Source organism: Canis lupus, chromosome 3, assembly GCF_003254725.2.
Source record: "Canis lupus dingo isolate Sandy chromosome 3, ASM325472v2, whole genome shotgun sequence".
NCBI lineage: Eukaryota > Metazoa > Chordata > Mammalia > Carnivora > Canidae > Canis > Canis lupus.
Genome location: NC_064245.1, coordinates 70,814,788 through 70,841,967, shown reverse-complemented (window position 1 = coordinate 70,841,967; position 27,180 = coordinate 70,814,788). Strand labels below are relative to the sequence as shown.

General features: G+C 46.4%; 1 protein-coding gene across 2 annotated transcripts in view; it reads right to left on the bottom strand.

Moving 5' to 3' along the window:
- STK32B (serine/threonine kinase 32B) overlaps positions 1-27,180 on the bottom strand; it is a 385,511-nt gene that overhangs the window by 51,749 nt on the left and 306,582 nt on the right. For both annotated transcript variants that reach the window (XM_025437605.3, XM_025437606.3), the window contains exons 5-6: positions 22,866-22,903; positions 6,654-6,743 (exon numbers count right to left, since the gene is read on the bottom strand). In XM_025437605.3, the coding sequence (XP_025293390.1) occupies positions 6,654-6,743; positions 22,866-22,903 (128 nt within the window). The remainder of the gene's footprint in view (positions 1-6,653; positions 6,744-22,865; positions 22,904-27,180) is intronic.

Sequence of the window (27,180 nt, the reverse complement as noted above, 5' to 3'; positions counted from 1 at the left end):
TTCTAATCTGGCACATTTCAGAGAGATTTTTTCTTTTCTCTGATTGTGAATTCCATCTGCTCTTTTAATTAATGAAAATTCAGTTCTATGCAAATGTTTCTTCCAGGATCATCTTTCATGAGCAACCTCTGGGAGCTTACTCACCAGCCTGTTCCCTGAATCCCTGTTTGGAACGTTCTGGGAGCTTGTTATTGGGCCTTTGAACTGAACGGTACAAGTGAACAAAATTGACAAACCTGCCACTTGACCTCAGGAGTTTACAGCCCTGGGAGCTGTAGGATTTAAATGTGCTGAGAGAGCCCTCCATCACCCTGTCTTCCCCAATAAACTTCCACTGCCTGGTACTGACAACCCCATGGTGTCTGAAAATATATCCATTTGGTAAATCAGCTATGCCTCCTAAATCCCATAAAAATCTCTCCTGCACACCTGTTTATTAATTCAGGACCAAAGTTCCTCTAAACAGAAGCACCCCAGGAGCTCCAAATTCTACATACAATTGGGACAATATGTTTTTTTTTTTTCTTGACTGAGAAATATGGCTTCATGACACAGGAACTCAGTGTTAAAAGGCAGCTTGGTAGAGTGGCAAAAGCATGGACTTTGGATCCAAATAGACACAGCTTCAAATTCTGGCTCCTTTACTTGCCAGCTGTGTCACTCTGGGCAAGTTAATAAACCTCCCTGGATCTCAGCTTCCTAATAGATAAAATGCAGAGGTGCAGAAACCACACCTGGGTGTCTTCTGAGGATTAAGCACAGTAACAAACATGTAGCAGGGTCACAATACATGTTGGTTTTCTTCTCCCCCTTGGAGGTGGGGGCATCATGGAGAGTGGCCAGCTGGGTCACCACTGGTCTGCTTTCACAGAGGCTGAGAGCCAGGATATTAGTGGGAATCCAGGGAATGAGACTGGGGCAGGCCCAGGTGGAGTCTCTGAGGAGGTGCTGGCAAAGTCAGCTATGCATGGTGGCGGAGCAGGGGCAGAAAAGAGAGGGGTGGTACAGGGTGCCTGGGTGGCTCAGTTGGTTAAGTGTCTGCCTTTGGCTCAGGTTGCGATCCCAGGGTCCTGGGATGGAGTCCTGCCTCAGGCTCCCTGCTCAGTGGGGATCCTGCTCCTCCCTCTCCTCCCTGCTAGTGCTCTCTCTCGTTATCTCTGTCTCTGTCTCAAATAAATAAGCAAAAATCTTTTTTTTTTTTTAAGAAAGGGTTGGTACAATAATACCACTTTGCATTTCTCCAGTGATTTGGACTCTCCACTCCCAGAGACCAATCTGCTTTTTGGGAACAGCCTAAAGGAGGTCAGAACTAACTTAAAGGGACAGAGCAGGCTCCAAGTGGGAGATGCTTCTCTCTGTGTCATCTTGTTCTCCTCACTGCCCCTTTGGAGATGATGGCTCCTGTAGCTCTATATGCTCCTCCTGGCATGGTGCTCCCTGGGCTTCAGGCTGCATTTCAGTGTTAGGAACTCCCTAGGCCACAGATAATGTCCACATCACTCCAGAAGCCTGGATGGCATTTCCCAGAGACACCCCACATTCAAACTTGTGACTGCAGGGAACCCACACACCTCTGCAGTCCACTCTGCATGCACCAGCCAGAAGATAGGGCGGCAGCCTTAACACCCCTTTCATCCCATTCTCCTGCCCATTTATCAAGCCAGTGTCTCCTTAGATGGGTTGGCCTCAGTCCTGGAGCCTTCTGGAAAGGGATTTCAGAAAGACCTTCAACAGTGAAAGCCTTATTGGGGTAAATATTCAGCATCCCAAGGGGACTATATGAAGAGAACAGACCCCCTTGTATGCATACCTTCTGGTGTCCCTGCTGACCTGGATCTTACTCTGGTGACTGATATCTGCCTGGGTGGGTTCCTCATGCTTCTCAGCCTGCTTCCCCAGCTCTAAAGTGGGAACAAATAATTGTGTCTGCTTCACGGATGTGAGCTTTAAAGAAAGCTGTGGATGAAAAGGACTTGGCTCAAGGGCTAGGCACATAGCACATACTGAGAAGTACCATTTTTACCATGATTTGTGGCCAAACTTCATTTATTTAATTTAGTAATTTAGTAAATAGATGAATGACCCATATAGTGAATTCTGGGAGGTGATGGATGACATAGTTTTTGAATCCCTACAGATCAACACATAACAACTAACAGAGCAGACCAACAGTTGAGCCAAAACCCATGAGGAGTGCTTAAGACGAAACGAAATGGTCCTCTCACAAGCCCCAAAATGTAAGTGTATGGGAACAAACCAGCAACAGTGACTGGATCCCCATGGTAGTGATTCCTGTACAGAAGGAAACACGGGAAAGAGACAAGGCACCATATGATGGAGCAGAGAACAGAGAGCTGCAGGATAGTCCACAAGTGTTTACTGGGGGGCCCAGGCCCACCAGTTGGGGAATGGCAGCTAAACCCTGGAGGAACCTGTCCAGTCCAGTGTCAGGTAGGCGAAGGGACCCCTGGTAAGCTCTGCAGGAGCAGGGAGGTCTGGAACACCAAGCCTCTGTCATCCTCCCTCTGGCGCTCCCTTCTAGAAGGAATCCCAAGGAGAAACTGTTGGAACCAGAACCCAAACTGAGGAGGGATGGGGACCCTACCAACAAAAGCAGGAGAAACTCCAGATGAAAGTGGGCAAGTAGAAGGAACCAGAAGATCCCAGATAGCCAGCTGCCTTAGATATTGACACTTCATGAACACAAACAACAGACGTTTAGTTAGAAAAGCTGCCCTGAGGGATGCCTGGGTGGCTCAGTGGTTGAGCGTCTGCCTTTGGCCTAGGGCATGATTCCGGGGTCCTGGGATCGAGTCCTGCATTGGGCTCCTCTCAGGGAGCCTGCTTTTCCCTCTGCCTTTGTCTCTGCCTCTCTTTGCATGTCTTTCATGAATAAATGCATAAAATCTAAAAAGAAATGAAAAGAAAAGCTACCCTGAATGACATCATCTTCCAAAAGTTCAAGAAAGCTAATTTCACATTAAAAAAAGAAAAAGTATCAAAGTCAACTTCCATACAAAGTTATCATAAGAGGAAAGAAAATAAAATGCAGAATAACACATTTTACAATGATGATGAATCAGAAAGATGTGCCCCCACCCTACCCCACTCCCTAAAAAAAAAAACAGGGAAAAACTGTAACCGACTATTTCAAAAGCATTGAAAGACACTGTGGTGGGGTGTTGCATTAATGGTTTCCTGATGAGTCAGGCCTTCTGGGATCCATGCAGCCCCACCAAGCCCCACAAAAGCCCGAAAGATCCCTCCCACAGCCTCCCCCAGTCCCCTCCCACATGGTCACTGGTCTTGGTCATGTGACTTGTTTAGGCCAACTGGACATCAGGAAATATGAAGCAAGCAGAAGCTTGGTAAGCTCGTGGGAATTGGGTTCTCCTTCTGGAAACTACTGCCACCAGATAAGCAAGCTCACTGTAGTCTGTTTGATGATGAAAGACCATGTAGAAAAAGACCCATTCAACTCAGCTGTCCTCGCTGAGCCCAGCCCCCATTGGGCGCACCAGAGGGATGAATGTGCCCAGCCTAAACCAGCAGGAACCACTTGGTCACGTAGTAAACTGTGCAAAACAGTAGACTGTTGCTGTTCTAAGCTACCGTGTTTTTTTTTTTTTTACACAATGTTCATTTATGATCTCCAAATGTATTTTTAGACTTCTTTTATTTTTTATTGAAATACAGCTGACATACTATGTTACATTCATTTCATGTGTGCAACATAGTGATTCCACAATGCTGTACCTATGCTTTGCTCACAGGGGTAGGTACTGTCACCATATAACGCTAGTAGAGTAGCATTGACTATATTCCCTGTGCTGTGCCTTTCACCCTATGACTTATTTATTCCCTAACTGGAAATTTGTACCTCCCTGTTCCCTTCACCTATTTTTTCCCATTCCCCTGCTCCCTTTCCTCTGGTAACCACTGGTTCACTCTCTGTCTCTCTGTATTATGGGTCTGTTTCTGTCTTTTGTTTGTTTATACGTTTTGCTTTTCAGATTCTACATATGAGTGAAATCATATGATATTTGTCTTTCTCTGACTTATTTCACTTAGCAGAATATCCTCCAGGTTCATCCATGTTGTTGCAAACGGTGAGATCTCATTGTTTTTTTTATAACTAATACTCCACTATATATATATATATATATATACCACATTTTTTTTTTTTTACCACATCTTTATCCATCCATCTATCAACGGACACTGAGGTTGCTTCTGTATCTTGGCTATTGGGAATATGTTGCAATATATGTAGGGATGCATGCATAATGCATTTCAAATTGGTATTTTCATTTTCTTTGGGTAAATACCCAGTGGTTGAATTACTAGATCATATGGCATTTGGTTTTTTTAAATTTAAATTCAATTTTCCAACATATAGTATAACACCCAGTGCTCATCCCATCAAGTGCTCTCCTCAATGCCCATCACCAAGATACTCCATCCCCCCACCCACCTCCCCTTCTTCAACCCTTTGTTTGTTTCCCAGAGTTAGGAGTCTCTCATGGTTTGTCTTCCTCTCTGACTTTTCCCACTTGGTTCCCCCCCTTTACCTTACAATCCTTTGCACTATTTCTTATATTCAATGTATGAGTGAAACTGTGTGATGATTGTCCTTCTCTTATTGACTTACTTCACTCAGCATAATACCCTCCAGTTCCATCCACGTCAAAGCAAATGGTGGATATTCATCTTTTTCTGATGGCTGAGTAGTATTCCATTGTATATATAGACCACATCTTCTTTATCTCATACGGTATTTCTAATTTCAGTTTTTTGAGAAACTTCCATACTGTTTTTCACAGTGGCTGCACCAGGGGTGGACTTCTACCAACAGTGCACGGGGGTTCCTTTTTCTCTGAATCCCTGGCAACACCTGTTGTTTCTTATCTTTCTGACACTAGCCATTCTTCAAGTATAAAGTAACATCCCACTGTGGTTTTGATTGGCATTTTCCTGATGATGAGTGATGTTGAGGATCTTTTTATGTGTCTGTTGGCCATCTGTATGTCTTCTTTGGAAAAATGTCTATTCACGTCCTCTGCCTATTTTTAAATTGTATTGTTATTATTTTTAGTGTTTTGGTGTTGAGTTGTATAAGTTCTTTACATATTTTGGATACTAACCCCTTTATCTGACTTGTCACTTGCAAATGTCTTACTCATTCGGTAGGTTGTCTTTTTATCTTGTTCATCATTTCCTTCACTATGCAGAAGCTTTTTATCCTGATGTAGGTCCAGTAGTTTAATTTGGCTTTTGTTTCCTTTGCCAGAGGAGACAGATCTAGAAAAATGTTGCTATGGCCACTGCCTCTCTGCCTGTGCTCTCTTCCAGGAGTTCGATAGTTTTAGGTCTCACATTTAGGGCCTTAATCCATTTTGAGTTTATTTTTGTGTATGGTGTGAGAAAATGGTCCAGTTTCACTCTTTTGCATATGGTTGTCCACTTTTCACAACACCATTTATTTTTTTTTCACAACACCATTTATTAAGAGACTGTCATTTTTCCATTGCATATTCTTGCCTCCTTTGTCATAGATCAATTGACCATATATGTGCATGGGTTTATTTCTCAGCTCTCTGTTCTGTCCCACTGATATATGTGCCTGTTTTTGTGCCAGTACCATATGGTTTTGATCATTTCAGCTTTCTAATATATCTTGAAATCTGGAAATGTGATATCTCCAGTTTTATTCTTCTTTTTCAAAATTGCTTTGGCTATCTTTTGTGATTCCACACAAACTTTAGAATTATTTCTTCTAGTTCTGTGAAAATTGCTGTTGGTATTTTGATAGGGATTGCATTAAATCTGTGGATTGCTTTAGGTAGTACGGACATTTGAACAATGTTAATTCTTCTAATCCATGAACATGATATAAGCCACTAAATTTTGACTTGCTTTGTTATACCGTAATCAATAATTAATATAGACATTAAGAAAATTATACAAGGCATGAAAGAACAACATAGTTTGGAATTAAAAAACTCAGAAATCAGCCAAGAGAACTCAGGGAAAAAATTAGAAATAGAGGGGAAATTATTTTAGTAATAAATATTTCACTAGGAAGCATACAAAGCAAATAAGCACAACAGATAATCTTTAAAAGAAATAGAAAAATGGGAAAAATCTTAAACGAATAAAGAAAGAGATACAAAATATTTTAAAATAACAAATACTGAAGATTTGTAAAGACTCCACCTTCAGATAATAGGTGTCCTTAGAGAAAACCAAAGTAAGGGAATGGAATGCTTACTAAAAGTGGTATTTCCATCAAAGGTCCTAAAGAAAAAACAACTTGAAAATACACATTGGAAAAACACTGTGTACCTAAGAATATAGACCCCAAATGACCAACACCAAAGTTATATTCTGGCCACACTACTGGATGTTAATAAAAAGAAAATATGGTTTTGTTTGTCTGTTTTTGTGTGTTTCTTCCCCAAGCCTGAAGCAAGGTTTTCTGGCCCGGAAGGACTTCTCTGGAAATCACAGAAGGAGAAGGTCTTCCGGGAAGGAGGGCAGCAAGGACAAAGGTGTGGGTGAGCCCAGGACATACTGGGAACAGCTGGGGCCTAGTGTGGGGGTGCAGGACAGGAATGCTGAGGCTTCACACCCAAGGGGCCCGGAACACTCACCCATGTAGGGCTTGGTCCCAGCCATGGAGGAAGCCTTTTCTGCTCCTTTCACAATCGTCGCTATGTTGAAGTCTGTGATGTGAACATGTCCTGGAGATAGAGAAACAGAAAGCCCAGTTAGCAAGAGCCGCGGGGCAGCTGAGCTGAGTCCTTGTCGATTTAAAGCTGTGGGCTGTACAGTGCGGTGCAAGAACATAGAACTTCGACTTGTAATAGTCTTTTATCTACTACTTTAAAAACATCTAGTTTTGGCAGTATTATTCACAGTAGCCAAACTTAGGACAACCTGTGTCCATCCAAAGAACAGATAAAGAAGATGTGATATGTATATACATGGAACATTTTTTAGCCATGAGAGAGAAGGACCCCCTGACATTTTCAACAACCTGGATGGACCTTGAGAATATCATGCTAAGTGAAATAAGCCAGATGGAGAAAGGCAGGTACTGCATATATCACTTCTGTGTCTAAAAAAAGCTCACAGAAGCAGAGAATAGAAGTGGTTGTCATGGGCTGGGGGTGGGAGGAATAAGGAGAGTTTGGTCAAAGGTACAGACTTTCAGCTGTAAGATGAATAAGGTTTGAGGATTTAACGTATAACATAGAGACACATTTGACAGCCTTGTATTATAGAATTGAAATTTGCTAAGAGAGTAAAACTTGAATATACTTACAGGAACGCACCTACCCTAAAAATGTCTATGCTCTGTGCAAGTTTTATAATGTGAATTTTTTGGTGGCACATGCATATTACTACTAAGAAACAAAAATATTGAGGGCATGATAAAAATTTTTATGGATTAAATTTTGGAGGCACTGACTCAGAGAGTAAAAGTTCATGGTAAACAGACAAGAGGGGTGAGTCTGGACTACATTGCTCAGGATGCTGGGTGGCCATTGTGGAGGAGGAGAGTGGAGAGAGGATTTTCATGTTCAGAGGACACTTTTTTAAGATTTTTTATTTATTTATTTATTTATTTATTTATTTATTTATTTATTTATTTATGAGAGAGAGAGAGAGAATGAACAGGGTCCCAACTGAGCAGGAAGCCCAATGCAGGGCTCAAGCCCGGAACTCTGGGATCCTGACTTGAGCTGAAGGCAGACCCTCAACCAATTGAGCCACCCAGGTGCCCTGTAGAGGACAGTCTTGTTCCACTGTTTGTCTGCTATGGTCAGTGGGGACCTTAGTTCTGTACCTGAGGAATCCCACTGGGAGGGTGCTGGGTTTGAGACCACCTTCCGTCCCGCCTAAAGTAATGGCAGCAGGTGGGACATGGATTGACTGGGTGCACCTGCACATAAATGTCTAAGAAACCTGAGAAGGCAATAAAAGGGATGAGAAGGAAGGAATGAGAAGAGATGAGACAAAGAAAATAAGGAAATAAAAGGGATGAGACAAGAGATGTAGGGTCAAAGGGGTAAAGAGAAGCAGGGAAGGGAGATGGGTGGGAAGAAGGGAGGGACATCCTGATGGTTGGTAATGGCCTTCTGGGGAACTCAGTACATAAAAGAAGCCAACCTTGAGACCCTTGAATATCAGATATAAATGCAATCACTTTCTCTGTCTTTGTCATCACATCATGTGAAAATGGTTGGATTTTCACATTTCAAAGCTGTGTTTGAGAGGTTGGAACTTAAAGACACCGGTGGCTTGAGTACACAACACTGACATTGGGAGGGCCTAGAGGCCACCTCCACGAGATGGGCAGACACCTGCCAGAGCCCATGCAGTGAGGACCTCAGGAGAGGCGCGCTTGATCTAATTAGCCACAGTGGACCGGAAAAGCACCAGCTGCCTCCCGTGCAAATCCCAGACCTCAGGCTCAGCGGCTGGCACTGATGTGTGTGCAAGCTTCTGCTGGGAACTCAGGCTAGAGCCCCCTGAGTGGGACGCAGTGTTGAGGTACTCAGTGATGATCTGCAATACCTTTTGGGTGCTTGTGGGTGAAGCTTAAGTCATCCAGCCAGACCCTTGCTGGGAACCCTTTCTGGCCAGATATAGAGTGTACCCACCCAGGGAGCATCCCCAGAACACCTGCTGCAGCCTCTGGTGTGAGAACAAGCATCCATACACAGTCCCACACCGACTTGGTTTGGGTCTCAGCGTTGTTGACGTTGTTGGTCTTAGCTGTCTGACCTTGGGCAAATAACTTATTTTCCTCGTCAAGTGGGGAGGTTGACAACAAAGTACCCATCTGAGAGACTGTTTGGGAGGAGCCAGGGATTAATATATAGAAAATGGTTAGAGCGGTTGGCACATAAGAGGTAGGGAAGCTTCTTCTAAGTGTTTGCTCTTAGCAGTGTTATCCTGCCACGGTGTGGCTCAAATCCCATCGTCTCCAGCCAGGGGGAGTCTGCCCCTGGCACCCCCCCAGTCCCCATTTCTAATACTATCAAACAAATCCACAGTCCTATTGTTAACTGTGAGGTATGGGAGGGCTCAGCTTCCAAGCCCAGCGACCACAATGAGGAGCCTGAGCCCCTCCAATACGGTACTTTAAACAGGATGGAACTGGAGGGTATTATGCTGAGTGAAATACGTCAATCGGGAAGGACAAACATTATATGGTCTCATTCATTTGGGGAATATAAAAAATAGTGAAAGGGAATAAAGGGAAAGGAGAAAAAATGAGTGGGAAATATCAGAAAGGGAGACAGAACATGAGAGATTCCTAACTCTGGGAAACGAACTAGGGGTGGTGGAAGGGGAGGTGGGTGGGGGGTGGGGTGACTGGGTGATGGGCACTGAGGGGGGCACTTGATGGGATGAGCACTGGGTGTTATTCTATATGTTGGCAAATTGAACACCAATAAAATATAAATTTATAAAAAAAAGAAAAAGAAAAAAGAAAAAGAAAAAAAATAAACAGGATGCGAGAGTGTGTGTTAATCCGCACTGTTACTAGCATTGTAATCACTGACTTCCCTTCTTGCAAATCACATGGTGAAGAACAATATCTCACTGCAGATAAGGCTGCACATTTTCCACATGATCAGTCCCAAGCCTCTGGGGAACTGTCTAGAATCATGATCAATTTTCAATCAGAGCTTTGTCTATGAGATACATTTACACTTTGCTCTGTGCACTGCTAAGATTTTTCTTCTAGCTTATTGTTTGTCTTTGGACTCTGTATACAGTGTCTCTTGTCATACAAAAGTTTTTAAATTTAAATAATAATTCGTTAATTTTAGGGCAGCCCCAGTGGCCCAGCGGTTTAGTGCCACCCGCGGCCTGGGGTGTGATCCTGGAGACCTGGGATCGAGTCCCATGTCGGACTCCCTGTGTGGAGCCTGTTTCTCCCTCTGCCTGTGTCTCTACCTTTCTGTGTGTGTGTGTGTCTGTCATGAATGAATAAATAAAATCTTAAAAAAAAGAATATGTTTATTTTATAGTTTGAGTAGATTTTCCTTGTAATTTTTACAGAAGCCTATTCTACCCCCAAGATTTTATACATCCTTCTATATTTTCTTATAATACTATATATCTTTTATATTTAAATCTTCCAACCATAGATATACAAAAATAGAATATATTTTTGTTGTAATATAATATAGCATTCTAATTTTATTTCTTCCAAATGGATAGCCAGTTGTCTCTATGGTATTTATTGAAAAATTTGGTCTTTCTCAATAAACTGTAATGCGACCTTCATTATATATCAAGTTCCACATATATGCAAATCTGCTTATGGATTCTCTCTTGTTTCACTGACCTATTGTTTACTGCTGGGCCAGGACTGGATTAGTGTAATTACAGTAGATTTGTAGGCTATCATAATATCCCATAGGAGTGATTCACCTGCTCTGATATTTCCTTCCAATGTTTTCTTGGTAACCCTCAGACGTTTATCCTTCTGAGATGAGTTGCATCCAGTTTTAGGAGATATATCCATTAAGATTTTGATAGGAACTATATTAATTTATACATTCATTTGAGAAGTGTGGACATATATATTTTTCTATCCAGGGTCATGCCTGGCTTTTCATTCAGATCTTACTTAATTCCTTCAAAATACATTTAGTGTTCCCTTCATTTAGGCCTTGTAAATTCCTGGGTACATTTACTCCTGCATATTACATAGTTTTGGTCACTTTTTCGGATGAGAATATTTTCCATTTCTTTTTCTACCTAGCTGTTTCCAGTGTAATAAAAAGCTACTGAGTTTTGCTTATTTATTTCCTATTTGGCTACTCCATTAATCTTCCATAGCAAAAGCTGTTATGTTATATCTCAAAATCCAATTTTCCCTTCTCAAAGGGCAATAGAATCTGTAGCTGGGTTCAGGACTATCCCACTAAAGGCTTCACTTTCCGACCTTCCTGCAGTAGGTGGTCACATGCCCAGGTAGTCTGGTATTTGCAACTAGCAGGATATTTCCTTTAAAAGAATTCTCATTCCCTCCTTCCTTCCATCTTCCTTACATTCTGTTGCCTGTTTTTTGGATTTGGCCAAATGGTTTTTGCCACACAGATGAGGAACAACATAGAAGGAGCCTGGGCCCCTCTGAACATCCATGGAGAAGAGATTGGACTTTATTTTTTTTAGTCTTTGAAAAGCAGTTCATTTGCTTCTTAATTTGCACAACCTTAATTAATTTTGATAGATTTTCAATTGAGCCCTTTGGGGTTTCTAGGCATAGAAGCATGTTATCCATACACAGTGATGGCTCTCTTTCTCTTGTTAGGGTGCTTGGGGCAGAGTGGTTAAGAATATAGTCTGGGGATTTGGACTGCCCAAGAATGAATGGCTGAGCTACTTTGGTGGGCACATGCTGTTTGTGGTCACCCATATCTCCTGTCTTAGCAAGTACTCTTCCCTGTACACCTGGCTTTGAGAGCAGGGCATGTGGCTCCATCTGGAACCAGTCAAGCTAATCTTATCCCTCTGCTCTGGCATCTGACTCAGGATTAGGCATATAACCTAACTGCAGCCAATGAAAATTGAGGAGATAATTTTCCAGAGAGTTCAAGAAATGAAGACTTTTCTGTCTTTTTTTCATGAGATACCTAAAGAGACATTCTGTCTTTGGCCAGTGTGATGTGGGAATATGAGCCCTAGAACTGTAAAAGCTAATCAGTAGCATAAATAAAGGCAGCCAAAGAAGCCTCTCCGTGGAGTGTTAGAGCTGCAAGCATAGAAGAGAAATGGTGCCAGAGCCTGATTAAACCCTACATGAAGCTGCTGCATCTACCAGACTTCTGCTATATAAGCTAAAAAACACCCTTTATTGTTTGGGGCCATCTGAATTCCTCTTTGCTCTTTTGCCATATGCTGCTGACTGGCATCATGGCCGATACAGCCACTTACTATGAGATCTGGACAGGTTATTTCACTCTGTAAGCTTCCGGTCCCTCATCTGGAGAGTGGAACTAATATTTAAGAAGTACATTATGGGGTAGTTGTAAGCATTAAACACAACAGTCTGGGACTGAGATGGTGACACTGAACAAGACCAGAGGATGGAGTGGTGATGGTGGGGGGTGTGGTGGAGAAAGCCACTGGACCACCAGGGAGGACTGTAGCTAGCAGAAGCTGCTGTCAGCACAGAGGCCGGGGGAGGGGCTGGTGAGGAGGTCAGAGAGAGAAAGTGGGTAAAGAGCTCAGTCAGCAAAAGGAGGGGCAGACCGTGCCAGGCCCCCAGGGCAGGGGAGAGGAGAGTGACCTTTACTTCAAGTGAGAGGGTTTTGAGAAGGAGCCACATATCTGACTCACTTTTGAATATCACTTTGACTGCTCTGAATGGCCACAGGGCCAAGGGCCAAAGCGGGAAGGCTAAGAAACAGGGAGAAGAAATGCAGCCCCTTGTCTAGTTTTAGCCACTGTTATGTAGGATCGCATAACGGGTATAGAATTGGTGCCAAATCTTATGTTCATCCCTGCAGTACTCTTGTCAGGAGGGTTTGACCACCTGTGTTGTTACAGAGACCTCAAGTTCCAAAGACCAGTGAGCTGTGCATGGTCACACAGCTGATCTGTGGGGAAGCTGCTGTTGGTCTCCAGCCTCATGCTGGGATGAGTGGTTCCCTCTGCCCCACGCTGCCCCTTGCAGAACAGAGCTGGACAGCCCTGCTCTTGCTCCCTCCCGGTCCTATGGGGGGTGGCGAGGGCTCCAGGGGACAGCTCTGCAGCAGACCCGCTGCGGCCCCCCACTGGGAATTCGCGCACAGCAGGTGTGACAGGAGGCAGGTACCACCTCTGGTTTCCGTGAACCGTGCTAATTGATGAGTTGTAACTTCCCAGTGAGCTTCCTTTAACAATTGAGTAAAGATGTGGGAAAGTGAAAATTAGTGCCATACAAGGTCTTGCGTGGGTTCCTTCTCAGGAGAATGGAAATTTACTACAAAATTTGCAAACATGCACTGAGTTTAGGCTATTTGCTTTCTGCGAGTTGAAACGTTCAAAACTCAGCAGGAGAAGGAGCTCAAGATGTTTGTGGTGTGCGACCCACTAGCACAAGTTTTAATACTGGTATCAATAATCAGTAATCATACGGCCAGCTCTGGTATGCATCCTGTACTCCAGCCACACTTCTTTCCTTTCCCCGGATGCACAGAAACTCGTCTCACTTCCAAGTCTTTGACAGTTCTTAGAATGCTCATCTGTCTCCTCTGCCTGGTAGACTTCTACTCATTATTCAAAACCTGGCCCCAGAATTATATTACTGGTGGATGTGCATCTGCCCTTTACTTGCATGCTTCCACCAACAGGAAGCTCACTACGCAGGGTATCTCTGACTGTGTCCTAGTTGGCTCAGGTTGCTATGACTTGACTGGGGGACTTAAACATCAAACATCTATTTCCCACAGCCCTGGGAGCTGGAAATCTGAGGTCAGGGGGCCAGCACAGGTGGATTCTTGGTGACAGCTCTCTTTCTGGTTCGTATGGCAAGTTTCTTGCCGTATCCTTATATGGTGGAGCGAGAGAAGGCTCTGTTCTCTTCCTGTCTTTATAAAGGCACCAATCATTGTGGAGGCTCCAATTCCAGGGTCTCATCCAAACCCGGTTACCTCCCAAAGGCCCCAGCTCCAAGTATCATTACATTGGGCAGGTGAATTCTAAGTGGGGACATGAGCATTCTATCCATAACAGACTGATTTAGGACTCTCCCCTGGGCCCTCAACTCCCCCAATGTGATTCCCATCCTAGCATCCACTGTAGCGTGTCTATCACCTTGTCTGTCTCCTGAAGGCTGGAAATCTACCCTTGCTCATATCTGTCTCCGGTATGTTAGTAACTGCCTGGCCTGGGAAAGGTATTCAAGTGTTTGTTGACAGACTGATTGACCAAATGAGAGACTGAATTAAAGAGATATGGTAAGCAAATCCTGTCACCATTCTTCATTCCCTGCTGCTAAAAGCCATCACCAGATTTACAGGAGTTGATGACACCCTATGTCAACTCTTGGCTATGAAGACCACAGCAGTGTCGCTTTCTCAGCCTGACCTCAGATGGTGGGACCAGCCACCCTCTCCAGGAGTTTTGTATTGACGGGTGCTAGTGTCAGGAGTTGTAACTGGGGCTATTCTCTGAGTATAAAAATACATGACAGCCATGTGACTTTCAAGGACTCTTGGCCATTTCTTCATTCAGCGACTATTTATGGAGCAAGTCCTGACTGCATCCTTCGGGGGAGGAGCTTGCAGCCACAATGCCAGGTATCTATGTCATGGACTTCGGGAGTGGGGTTGGTGGGGATTATGTGGTGCTGACGACTTGTCCACAGTCTCCCTCCCTGAGGCTACAATTGCCTCACCACCACGCAGTTACTCAGTGCTACCGGCGCTAAGGACTACCGCGTTGCAGGCTGGCTCTGCACCTCCCCGACAGGTTCCGGGAGAAAGCACCCAAAGCCTACTTGAATTTTGCTGCATTTTCATTTCCTTCCTCTGCAGCTACATTGCACAAACATCAATTTCTCTTCCACTGTGCCCCTTGCCTTCTCGTCTCCCCTTTCAGCCCCTGTAATGAAGGGGCTGAAATGCACTTCACCAAATGTGTCAGGGCGGTGCACTTATCTCACTGAGAACTACACCTGGGAGAAGATGGGGTCTGCTCTGAGGGCACGGTCAACCCAGAATGGCAGGCTGCATATTGGAGCCGAGTGAATTCTCTCTGGTTCTGTCCTCTGGATGCCTCACTTGGACACATTGCCATGCCTCCTTGTGAGCTCCTGGGAGTGGGTGCTGTGGTAGGGCCGGGGTGGGGGGTGGAGCTAGACCGAGAGTGCGAGTGGAATGCACTGTCTACACCAGGTGATCACCTTCTGCATTATTCCTTGCCTGTTTCCCTCTCATCAGACTTGAATTTGGAGGAACAGCTCTCATGAACTTAGGTGTTTGTAGGGACTCCATCATGCCTAAGCAGAGGTCAGTGTGGTACTGCCGAAGAGAAGCAGCTGGAAGCCCCTACCTCCCTGGGGAAGAAGCCAGGGTGGATGAAAGCCACGGGAGGCTCTGGGCTCCTGCTGGTAATTATGATCCTCCTGAGATGTCAGTGTGATGTCACACTGGCCCTATTCTTCCACTTGGGATCACACTCCCTGGGCACTCTTCCCATCACTGAGCTTCATTGAGGTCATAATGAACTTATCACAGGACAACAGAAAAAAGAAAGAAAAAAAGAAACCAAAGCAAGTCCTGTGGCACAAGCTCATTCAGGCTTCATCGGCGGTAGCAGCCAGGCTGACTGTGTTAGAGCACGTCTGCCGAGCCGAAGAAATGGCCCTTTGGTTTGCTTCTGTTCCATGTGAATTGGCCTCCTCCCGTGTCTTGGTCACGGGGCAGGATCCAGGGCCAGAAACCATCTTTGGGCTCCAGGTCCCCCGATGTGCAGTGAATGGTGGGAAACAATGGTCGGGGACAAGAATCGTGACACTCCTGGGAGCTCCCCCTCTCACCCCCACCAGTTTCTGTCTCCCCCAGGGGTTGATGGAGATTTCATAAAGCACTCCCTGGCATTTGCAGCTTGGCTCATCTGATTCCCCCAGGGAATCCACCTCGACAAGGCTTCTGTGGGAGCAGTTCTCAACAGTTCTGTTTCTCCCTGATTTCTCTCCGCCAACCAGGTTTCTGGGTTAGCTCCTGCAGGGTGGCCACGGCCATCTGCCAATACATTCTCCTTCCACACTGTGCTGAGCATGTAATTTTATGCATTTGCATGAATTAATCACAATGAATACCATTTGCAGAGAGGTTTTCATAGCACTTTCTCAGCAGTGACCTGCTCTGTAGGACCAGGCTGGAGACCATCTCCTACACTTAGCATCCTGACTCTCTCCCTTTCTTTCTCTCTCCCTCCCTCCTTCCTTCTTTCCTTCCTCTTTTTCTTCTCTTTCGATCTCTTACCCTCTATCTTCCTCCCTTCCTTCCTATAGTTAACACAACGTTGTATTAGTTTCAAGTATACAACATAGTGGTTCAATAAGCTTATACACTGTGCTATGTTCACCACATTCCACTCCTTTCCTTGCTACTTCCTGTATCACAAGGGCCAGAGAGGGGGGATATGACATTTCCTGACTCTCTTGCAGCTAGGGGTCTCAATGAGATTTATGCTTTGCCAACAAGATGAACTCAGGAGAGGTTTGCAAGGTAGAAGGAAAGCAGAGTCTGTTTGGAACAGAGCCAAAGGAGGGACAAGCTGGGTAGATAGGGGTCTTTGCAGAGGCAGGATATTTGTTAAGGTGGCCACATCACCCATGTGAGCAGCTAGGAAGTGAGTGTCCAACTCAAGATCCTTAAGCCAGAATCCAAGCTTCAGGCAGGTTTGACCCACCACCTCCCTTCATCAAGTGGCTTTCTCTTGAGGGCACTGTAGCCCAGATGGGTACATGCACAAGGGATGTGCAGCTGCCCAGTGATGGAGCTGCCTCCAATCCAGGTCAGGGGATGGCCAGGTCACTGCATGGCCCACAGGTCACCCTCCCAGTCATTCTAGGATATAAGCCTCCCCTCCATACAAATGTACACCCTGAAGCCACGGGCCAGGCCACATGGGCTTCCAGCCTGGTATCAAACACTGCTCTGGAAACAGGGAGTTATTAAGATGATCATTTTTAGCAGAACAGGAATTTAGACTCAGTGTCAGCAGAGACACAGAAAGTCACAATTTCATAAGGAATGATTTTACCTCAGTAGATTCTTAGCCCTTCTCTACTCCTCACTGACCATCACCTCCCCCTGCCTTCAAGAGAGGTGGAGAGATGGTGTGAAGGGTCGTTTTGGGATGAACAGACTAGCCTTACACAGTTTAGCTTTGTCTGGGCAGGTGTGGGACCTCTCATCTGGTCTTCCAAGCTCTTGGTCGTATATGAGCATTCACTTACACAGCTTGGGTGTGGATGTGGGAGGTGAATCTTCCTCTCTCTGGGGTCTTGGAGTAGGAAACCCCTTTCAACTCATCCAAATGCAACCTTTTATCAGGAACAAAGGTGATATGTTGGCCCCTACCTGCCATCTCTTTGTTTTATTTTTTGTTAAAATCCTATATGTAGAAAATGGGGCTGTGATGGGTTGAACTATGTCCCCTCAGCTTCATATGTTGAAGTCCTAATTCCCATGACCTCAGAGTGTGACTTCATATGGGTAGGGTCACTGCAGATGTAATTGTTGAAGATGAGCTCAACCTAGGTGGGTGGGGCCCCTAATCCAGTAAGACCAGTGTTCTTATGTAAAGGGGACATTTAGACACAGACATGCACCCAGGGAAACACCATATGAAGTCTGGAATTATGTTGTCCCAGCCGAAGGATGGCCAGAAGCTAGCAGAGAGACCTGGAACAGGCGAGTCCCTGGCACCTCCGAGGGAGTGTGGCTCTGCCCCCCCCCCAAGCATCCCCCACCACTACACCTTAACCTCAGACTTCCAGCCTCCAGCACAATGAGACAATACATTTCTGCTGTTTGAGGGCAGAACCTGTGGGACTTTGTACAGTAGCCCTAGGAAACTGAGACAGAGGTTATTTTTTGGGGGGGCTATGAGGGACTCCAGCGTTGGGTCATTAGGGTCTTAAGAACCCCTTCACCCCTGCATCGTGCTGCAGCAGAAACTTCTCTTCCCTGCAGCCTCCTGAAAAGAACCACATTACAACCTTCCCAAGGACACCCAGAATTTAAACCTCACTCCTGCACTCTGTCCTTAACTCTTGGAACCCCATCTAAATAATGACACTGCCAACAGTTCCTCCGACTTAGAAGCAACCCTGTTCTCCAAGGTGCCTGAGCACCTACCCCCCCACCCTACTTCCATCTCAGCCACTCCAATCCCTGGATCAGAGGCATCAGAAACAATACATGCCCACTCTCTTAATGCCTTGGTGTCCCTCCCCCCAGGCATGGTGGAAACAGCCTATAAAATGTTTCGACAAGGGGGAAGGGAGTGTCGATGCTGCTGGCTGGGGCCGTTTTGGGGGGTGCTCATCACACTTATCAACCAACATGTTTGCAACAGAGGATAGATTCTTTTTTTTTTTTTCAGAGGATAGATTCTTTGAAACAAGTCCAGCTAATGAGTGTTCTAAACTACATCAATTAATAGGAAATTCGAGGTAGAGTGAGGCCAACGGATCAGGAGACAATTGCCATTGAAAAGATAGCTTGTTCCTCATCATTCCCAAGAGGACGGGGGCCATGTGGGAAAGTGCGGGGTCTGCCACAAGGAAGAAGGCAAAACCATGGGCAGGAGCCTTTCTGGTGGTTTCTGTGGAAAGGAATGAGTGAGGCAGGGCAAGCAGGTTCAGGACTGGCTGATCTGAATAATCTTAGGGGCTCTGAGGCACAGGGGGCTGTCCCCAGCTCTCTGGTGCCTGGCCTTGGGGTGACTGAGGCAGGTAGACAGTGGCCCTGATGTGAAGAAGTCAGGCATCAGAATTCAGGGAAAAAAGACAATGGTCGAGACAATGAGAAATTCACTCTGCTGGGGGCAGCTGCTGTGTGACCTGTGTCGCTAAAGGTGCACGTCGGTCTCTGAAGCCCATGTGAGGTACACACTTCACAGCCAGCGGTGGAAAGCCTAAACTGTGCGGGGGTCTTGGTGGTCTCCTGCGGTGGGGTGTTCTCACGTGCCCCCAATGCTCTGTTGACACCCCTCACGCTGCAGGACCCAGTGAAGCCCTCGCCCAATCCTTTTGCTATCGCTCAACCTCATCCCTGCCCTGTCCCAGCACTGACCCTGGGGGTTTGTTTTCTGTCCCTCCCTCATCCTGGGTTACACCTTAGAACCACCAGGGACCTTAAAAATCCCCTCCCCTCTCAGCACTCTCGCCTGCAAGATGAGTCACTTCTGTGGGTGGGGCTCTGCTTGGCACTTTTTACGGTTCCCAGGTGATAGGAGGACAGCCACCATACAGCCACTGTCAGCCCTGTCCTTTGGGTCACCTGGCACAATGGGTGGCCTGTGGCAGGTCTGCAGAAATGAAGGGATCGCTTTCCTGAATTCACAGATCAAGGGCTACAGCATCAGTGAACTTTGAATGAGGGCCCTCAGGTACACCCAGGGCAGAAATGTTGGTTTTTCTGACTCTCTTCTTGACTCTTTGCTCCTCTTTGGAGAAGCGGAGCGCCCCAGATGGAAAGGACCCCCGGGCCGTCCTGTGCAGGCAGCGCTTCTGTTTCCACTTGCCTCTTCCTGATGGTGGTGTTAACTGCCACAACCCCGCTCTGTCTCAGCCATCTAGCCGTGTGCCGTGCAGTCCCCCACCCCCTGCTCTAGGTTGGCTCATGACTTGCTTTGCCCACTGGGATGGGAGTTAATGTGACACAGGTACAGACTTGAAGGGTTGGGTTTTCCATGCTCCTGTTTCCATGTGGGGCTGGCCTGCCAGAGGGGGAGCGATGAGAATCAGGGCTGCATTATCCGGCCAAGGTCAAGGTTTACCTGCTGGAAGCAGGCAACCCTCAGATGTGAGGACAGCTTACATCACCAGAGCTGCCTGGCTGATCCCACCCGACCTCAGTCTTAGGAGCAAGCTCTGCCTACAAGAGCTTAACCCCACAGACTTGTGAGCTTACTAGATGCTCCCTGCTTACACAGTAAAGGCATGTGATTATTTGGAGCCTAACTGTCCCAATAGAAAAGGATGCAACCTTTCCCCTTCCCTTTGCAGCTTTAATCCCCATGCCCTTGAGCTGTGTGCCCTCAGCCCTAACATACACAACCCTTCTTTCCACACTTCCATAAGATGCTCTTTCTTCCTTCAACTTCATTTACCCTTGCTCTGCTTTTGCTGCCAGCCAAGAGACCCCAAATCTCAGAACAAAATCACAGTGCCTGTGGGAGAAGATAAAAGCCCGTCTGAAGGATCAGAAAGGACAGCAGATGCTGGTGGAGCAGAAAAGCTTGTACGAAAGCCTTGGGTTTTGTGTAACCAGAAGAACTTGAATGTTATTACTAAAATATTAATGCTTTTATTTAATTATGTTCCTATTTCATTGTAAACACAGCCAACCAACTTGATCTCAGAAAAAGGAGTCAATGAAAGCCATGATCAAACTCCTTAAATAACAACACATAGCATCTGTTTTGTAAACTTTTTTGTAACGCAATTAACGGAAAGGTTAAGGGGATCTAGTGCTCGTCATGGAGACTATGGTTACTAATACTGTATTGTACTTTTGAAATTTGCTAAGGAGGTAAATCTCAAGTGATTTCAGCATACGCGACATGAAAAGGTTAACAACGTGAGCTGATGGATAGCTAATTAATGTGATTGAGGCAATCACTTCAAAATGTATACATATATACATTAAGTCATAGTGTATCCTTCTAAAAATCACTTTGTGCAACCTAGTGTATACAATTTTTATTTGCTAATCACATCTCAATAGAACTGGAGGTAAAAAAAAAAAAAAGGCAACAATGATTTAAAAAAAAAAAAAAGCTGATGAGTGGCCACAGGCTCCTGGGGAGAACTCTTGTGTGTTCTATGAAGAATTCCTTGCTCCTAAATATCCCTTCTTCATTGCCTGAAAAGGCACTCAATGAACTCAACTAAAGTTGAGGAGAGGGGGAATGAGTCACTCACTCTTTAGTATGAAATAATGTTTCAGCGCCGTCTCCCAACACTGAGAAGAGGCAGTCCCATGAAATAGGAGCTTATAGAAGAGTGAGGAGGGGGTGTCCACAGGCCCTTGGTGAGTGTGTGGGATGTTGTGAAGCCAGAGGCAGGGATGAGACACCGTGAAAGCCAATGGGGAGGGGCAGAGGATCGGGCACTCAGAGAGGTAGGGGGATGTCTGGAAGGAAAGTGGAAAAGGGGTGAGTAGAGAGGTGAGAATAAGTGTAGAAGAGTAGGGAAGGGCTGGATAGAGATCCAGAGGTCAGGAATGAGGAAACACAGGGGAGGATACCTGCCCTTGTCCTGGTGTGCAGTGGTTCCAGGAGCCCAGAGGCCAGGGGCTGGCAGGATTGGTCATGAACCAGGGAGCCGACACAGGCCTGGGGCTCATTTCCTCATAGATGAAATGGCTGAATTATTCCTATTGAGCTATGTTCCCACTTTAATTTTGCTTCTGGAAGATATCCAGGGCCCTGGAAGGTCTTTGCCCAAAGGTCTCTATCATTTGTTGGGGCAGACCCCTGCCTTCTGGGACAGCCCTGCCATGTGTCCTGCATAACAGGCCTGTGCCCCTTCTCACAGCCACCTCACCTGCTACTGTGATGCAGCCACTCTGACCCGAGCAGAGAAGGGACAGAGAGAGGGTGAGTAATAGAAGCCTGCCCGAACACCATCTATGTCCTGATGTCATGCTGGTGGCTGACCTTCACAGTCTTGTCTTTCACCTTCACCATGCCTGCAGGGGCACACTGTTTCTGTTACTGCTGGGAAAGCCAAAACTCAGATAAGGGGAGAGACTGGCTTGAAGACACACGGATAGTTGGCGGGGGGGTCAGCTGAGCTCCACATCTGGAGATACTGACTTGTCTATGCTACCTGGGGATCAGCTGATTTGCTGATCAGCTCTACCCAGGTTCCTTGGCAACCTGAGGTCATCACTGGCCTTCCATTCTGGGGGCACAGGAATTTCAACGCACTGCCCTAAAGCATCTAAGCTGGTTTCAGCTTCTAGCATGAGATTCCAGACAAGATTCCACCACTCCCGCTCCACCCCTGAGACCAAGGAGCTCACACAATAGATAGGATTCTCCGACACACACTGGTGACACATACGGGATCCTAGAGGGACTTCTGGAAGGAAGCCTAGGCTGCAGCTGCTAGAGGTGGGGGCGGTTCAGAGGAGCCTTGTAGAAGACTCATCCCTGCAGACTCATCCCTGCATGATGCAGCAGCACTTCAGGAAACTCCCCAGCTGCTCACTCCATCCCATCCTCCAGAAAGCCCTTGGTGGATGAGGTCTCCAAAGCAATGCCAGTGAATTTAGCATTCAAGGCTGCTTGAGTGATGGTTCAAGTGATGGTTACCTGCAAAGCTGCTCTAGACTGTCAGGTCAGCCAAGCTATGTGTTGTCGGGCCATGACCTAGACCTATGGTCCTGACTGTGATGGGCATCACATCCCTTGGGGCAAGCCAAAACACAGAGTCTGGGGCTTGCTGAAACAAGGCAGGGAATGGCCTTTGATTCTTATCAAGTCCCCCAAGGGATTGCAATGAGACCAAAGTTGGACATAGTGCCTGGCTTCTCAAGGTGTGGTCCATTGACCAGCAGTGTTGGCTTCACCTGGGAGCTGTTAGAGATGCAGAATCTAGGCCTCACCTCAGATCTACTGAATCTGGGTCTGTATGCACATGAAGGCTTGAGAAGCCAGGAAGAGGGAAGGCTTAGTGGATTACTGCTTTTTGGCTTGCTAGGCATACACAATGCCATTTGATCCCCATGATAATCTGGAAGGTAGACACCATTTTATGTTTCATAGAAGATGACAGTGAGGTTCAGAGAGATAAGTGACTTTTTTGAAGCCAAGGGTCTACAGAGTGGGGAGGTGTCCAGCCCTTCCTTTCATTTCTGCCTCTGCCCTGTCATCCTCACACCAGGATGCAAGCAGTTATGCCTTTAGCCATGAAACCTTCAAATATATTGGACTTGACTCACTGTGCAGGACACAGACCAGAAATCACACAGATATGCATCCACCAGAATTAAACAAAACAAGTTCTAGTCACCCCTCAAATCCAACTCCTCAGGACCCCAGTTCCGCAGAACCTCAAACTTCCCACTGAAAGAGTCTCTGGAAGGCATGTATAACAGGCTTACCGTGTTCATCCAGCAATATGTTGTCTGGCTTGATGTCTCTGTAAGAGAAAACAAATAGGCTGACAATGTGATTCCTATTGATGAGCACAAGACAAATATGACGCTTGGGGATAAATGCCGGACAACATCCAGAGTGCCCGTCTCTCCCTTGGCATGAAGGGTGAGCCCAGGGAGCAGAGGAGTAGTTATGATAACACAGTGTCTGTGTTCTTGCTTCTTTCTTGTTTCCCAGAACTGCAAGTAGACTGTGTGAATACTTTCCTCCTGAATATTCTTGATGATTTCTGATTTTGAGACGTCTAGGGGTGTGTATGTTCATTGAGCACCTGGTCTCTGCCAGCAGGTATAGATGCGTCCCTTTCCCCTGATGTAATGCCGCCCTCCTACATTGTTAAGTCAGCCTCCCAGGGGTTACACTCTCTGCTCTAAAGACATAGGAGGAGGCTCAGGGAAGGTTGGCAACTTGTCCAGGTCAGAGATCAGTCGCACTCAGCCCTCAGTCAGTTTTTGTATGATCTGTGAGCCAAGAGCTTTTACATCTTTAAGGAGTTAGAAAAACAAAACAAGACACACATAAAAAGCAAAAACAAAAGGATGTACAGCAGAGACTAACATGGCTCTCCAAGCCTAAAATATTATCTGGAGAAAGTTTGCTGATCCCTTTTTAGGGTAGGAGCTGGGGACTTTCTGGAAAGTTCTGCTCTACATCACCATTAGAGCAAAAGGCTTCCAGCTCCAAGTTGTGCTCATTCAAGGCAGAGGTTTGCTTTCTTCATTTCTGCAACACATGCCTAGCACGATGCCTGTCACTAGTAGATGCTGTCAGGGAAAAATCAGAGTGGGACAGCAGTCAAAGTGTAAGAACAGACGGTACTCAGGACAATTTCAGAAGGGGAAAATTGTCCGCAATTCTGTGCACAGCATGGACAAGGGGGAATGTACAGTCCAGGAGCAGGTGGGGGTCGTGGATGCAATGTTACTAACTGGAAATATTCAGTAGAGAGGGAGCTCTGGCTAAAGGCACCCCAGAGGATTCTTTCTTTCTTTCTTTCTTTTTTTTTTTTTTTAATTCTTACTTATTTATTTATGAGAGACACAGAGAGAGGCAGAGGCAGAGACACAGGCAGAGGGAGAAGCAGGCTCCATGCTGGGAGCCCGATGTGGGACTCGATCCTGGGTCTCCAGGGTCACACCCTGGGCCGAAGGCAGACACTCAACTGCTGAGCCACCCAGGCATCCCACCCCGCATAGGATTCTTGCTGAAAGCAGGCTGGGGCTCCTGACGTCGCCTGGGGGATGAGGACCTGACCGGGGACAGGGTGGAGAGGGGTTCTGGCTAAACCGACATCACAGGTCCTCACTAAGACGGAACAGTGCAGGGATGAACAGCAAAGCCCAGAAGTTGAGGCCTCATTGCAAAAGCACTCAGAAGAGCCTGGATGAAGTCTGGTTGAGGAGAGAGAGGAAATACGGTTGAGAGAGGATGGAAGAATGAATGTAAAAAAAAAACAAAACAAAACCCAAAACTCAACTGATACCTTCAGCCCTGATTTACTTACCATTAACTTGTATACACTTTCCTAAGCTCTGTATTAAATCACAGACTTGAGAAATGCAAACCCCACGCACTCATTTATAATAAATATCCAATCTTCTGAGACTAATGACAGCTTGCTTCGAAATAAAAAACATTTGCTCCTGAGTTTATCAAATAGTAATTCTACCTGAAATGCACTGCGGTTATTTGTAATCATCTGATGCAAGGTCTATGGCTTTGGGGATGAAAGAAACACTCAACCTTTATATTTAAATTTTTATTTTCATGGTGAATTTTCAAGCCATGAATATTGAGGAGCATTAAGCAAATGCCCCGCCCCCCACCTTGCTGCTGCTGAGTTCACAAAACATCCACAGTGAATAAAGATGATTTCTGAGTCCCCATGGGGGAAATGAGTTGGAGAACTTACAAAATTAAAACAAAGGGCAGAAGACCCAGAGTCAAAGGTTAGAGCATCAAACCAGCAAGTACTTGGCCCTGTGCTGGGAGCTTCCCCAGAGGGCTCTCAAGAAAAGGGGAAATAAGTACTCATCATGTATGGAGACATAGCAGCAAATGTTTTTGTTTTTTAAATTTAATTTAATTTAACTTAATTTAATTTAATTTAATTTAATTTAAATTCAACTAATTAACATATAGTGTAGCATTAGCTTCAGAGGTAGAGGTCAGTGATTGATTAGTTGCATACAACACCCAGTGCTCATTCCATCTCTTGTCCTTCTTATTGCCCATCACCCAGTTACCCCATCCCCCCACTCCCCTCTTCTCCAGCAACCCTCAGTTTGCTTGCTGTGATTAAGAGTCTCTTATGGTTTTTCTGTCTCTCTCTTTCTCTGATTTCATCTTATTTTATTTTATAGCAATCCTGTAATGCTTGGCATGACCTTGTTTGGGGCGTGGGGAGCAGGGACGAGGTGGCCATGGCCCAGGAAGCATGAACCCCAAAATGTTTGCAAGGACCACGACGGGAAGCCACAGCCTCCTCTGATGCTAAAGGTGCCCTCTTGGGGGCTTTACACCTGCCTCCTTTTCTACTTCCCCCTCTTCCCTCACTGTCCCTTCTCCCTTTCTCCTTCCTTCCCTCCCTCTCTCCTCCTCCTCTTCCTTTTCTTTCCACCAACATTTTGCGAAGGGGCCCAGAGAGCTGAGGCTGCAGAGGCTCCGGACACAGCCCCTCCTCGTCCCTCCACTGCGGAAGCTCAGAATCCATGGGAGCTGTGGGGGCCGGGTGCCATGTGCTGGAGTGGCACAGATGCTGCAGTGCAGGGGTGAGCACCACAGGAGGGGGCTACTGGGGAACAAAGGGACCAAGGCACTGGGACAGCAGGGATCAGGGTGTCAGAGCCAATCTGAGGTTGGGGGTAGACCTGAGGAGAGGTGGCCCGGTGGAGTGGGAGTGAACAGTCCCCCCCACCAAGATTTCATGTCTACCTGGGACTTGAGAATGTGACTTTATTTGGAAACAGTCTTGCAGATGGAATTAAAGATCTCAAGATGAAAGCATCTTGGGTTTAGGGTGGGTCCTCAATCCAATGGCTTCTGTCTTCATAAGGGAGAAGAGGGGGAGTTGGACACACGGACATGAAGGACAGAAGAAGAGCTAGGGAAGACAGAGGCAGCCACTGGAGAGATGTGGGCATAAGCCCAGGAGCGCTCGGAGGCACCAGAAGCTGCAAGAAGCAGGAAAGGATTCTCCCTGGAGCTTTCGGAGAAGCATGGCCTGGCTGACACTTTACTTTCAATCTTCTGGCCAGAAGTGTGAGACAATAAATTTGTGTCATCCTACACCACAGATTTCGTGGTGATTTGCTGCAACGGCCACAGGTAGCTAATACAGGCGGCATCGCAGGAGGGGAGCTGATGGAGGAAGCTGGCCAATCTCAAGTGGCAGCCTGGGTACCCCACAGGCCCGCACCTGGATGGCAAGTCAGTCACAGACAACCCAGCAGTACTCACTTTGCAAATGAAGCAGCAGACTCTGGAGAGGGTGGGTCATTTGACCTGTGATGCTTCCAGCCTAGGGAAGGGGACAAATCTCCCCCTCAAGATTACATCATACCAGTCTTTGCAGGCTGGAGTGAGGGATCCTCCCCTGCTGGCTTTGAAGACGGGGACTGTCATGGGTGAGCGGCCTACAGGGGCGGCAGGTGCCTCTAGCAGCTGAGAGCCAGCAAGTAAACGGGCAGCTGGGGCCTGCTGCCACCAGGGACTGCGTTCTGCCCACAGCCATGGGAGCTTGGGAGAGGCCCAGAAACGGGTGCAGCCCCTGGGCACCTGGACTGCAGCTCTGTGGCATCCTGAGCTGAGCAGCCAGCGGAGCTGTGCCTAGATCCCGACCAATGGAAGGCGAGCGCGTGAACATGGGTTGGTGTAACCTGCTATGCTGGCGGCTATTTGTTATGCAGCAATAGAAAAAGTGCTACGCTAGCTGTATGATCTCGGGCAATTTGAGCCTCATTCCCTCCTCTGGAAAATGCAAACAACCCCTCTCTGACTCTTGCAGGGAAAATACAACAAGGTGTATTTTGCTGGCACGGCTCCCACGCTGAAGAAGCGCAGAAAGGACAGGTCACCATCCTGCTGTTGAAATGGAGCTGGGGAGCACTCAGGAAAGGTGCTTTTGGGAAAGTGAATTAGATGTCCTTTGAGGCACCTGGCTGATTTTTTTTTTAAGATTTTATTTATTTATTCATGAGAGACACACACACACAGAGAGGCAGAGACACAGGCAGAGGGAGAAGCAGGCTTCATGCAGGG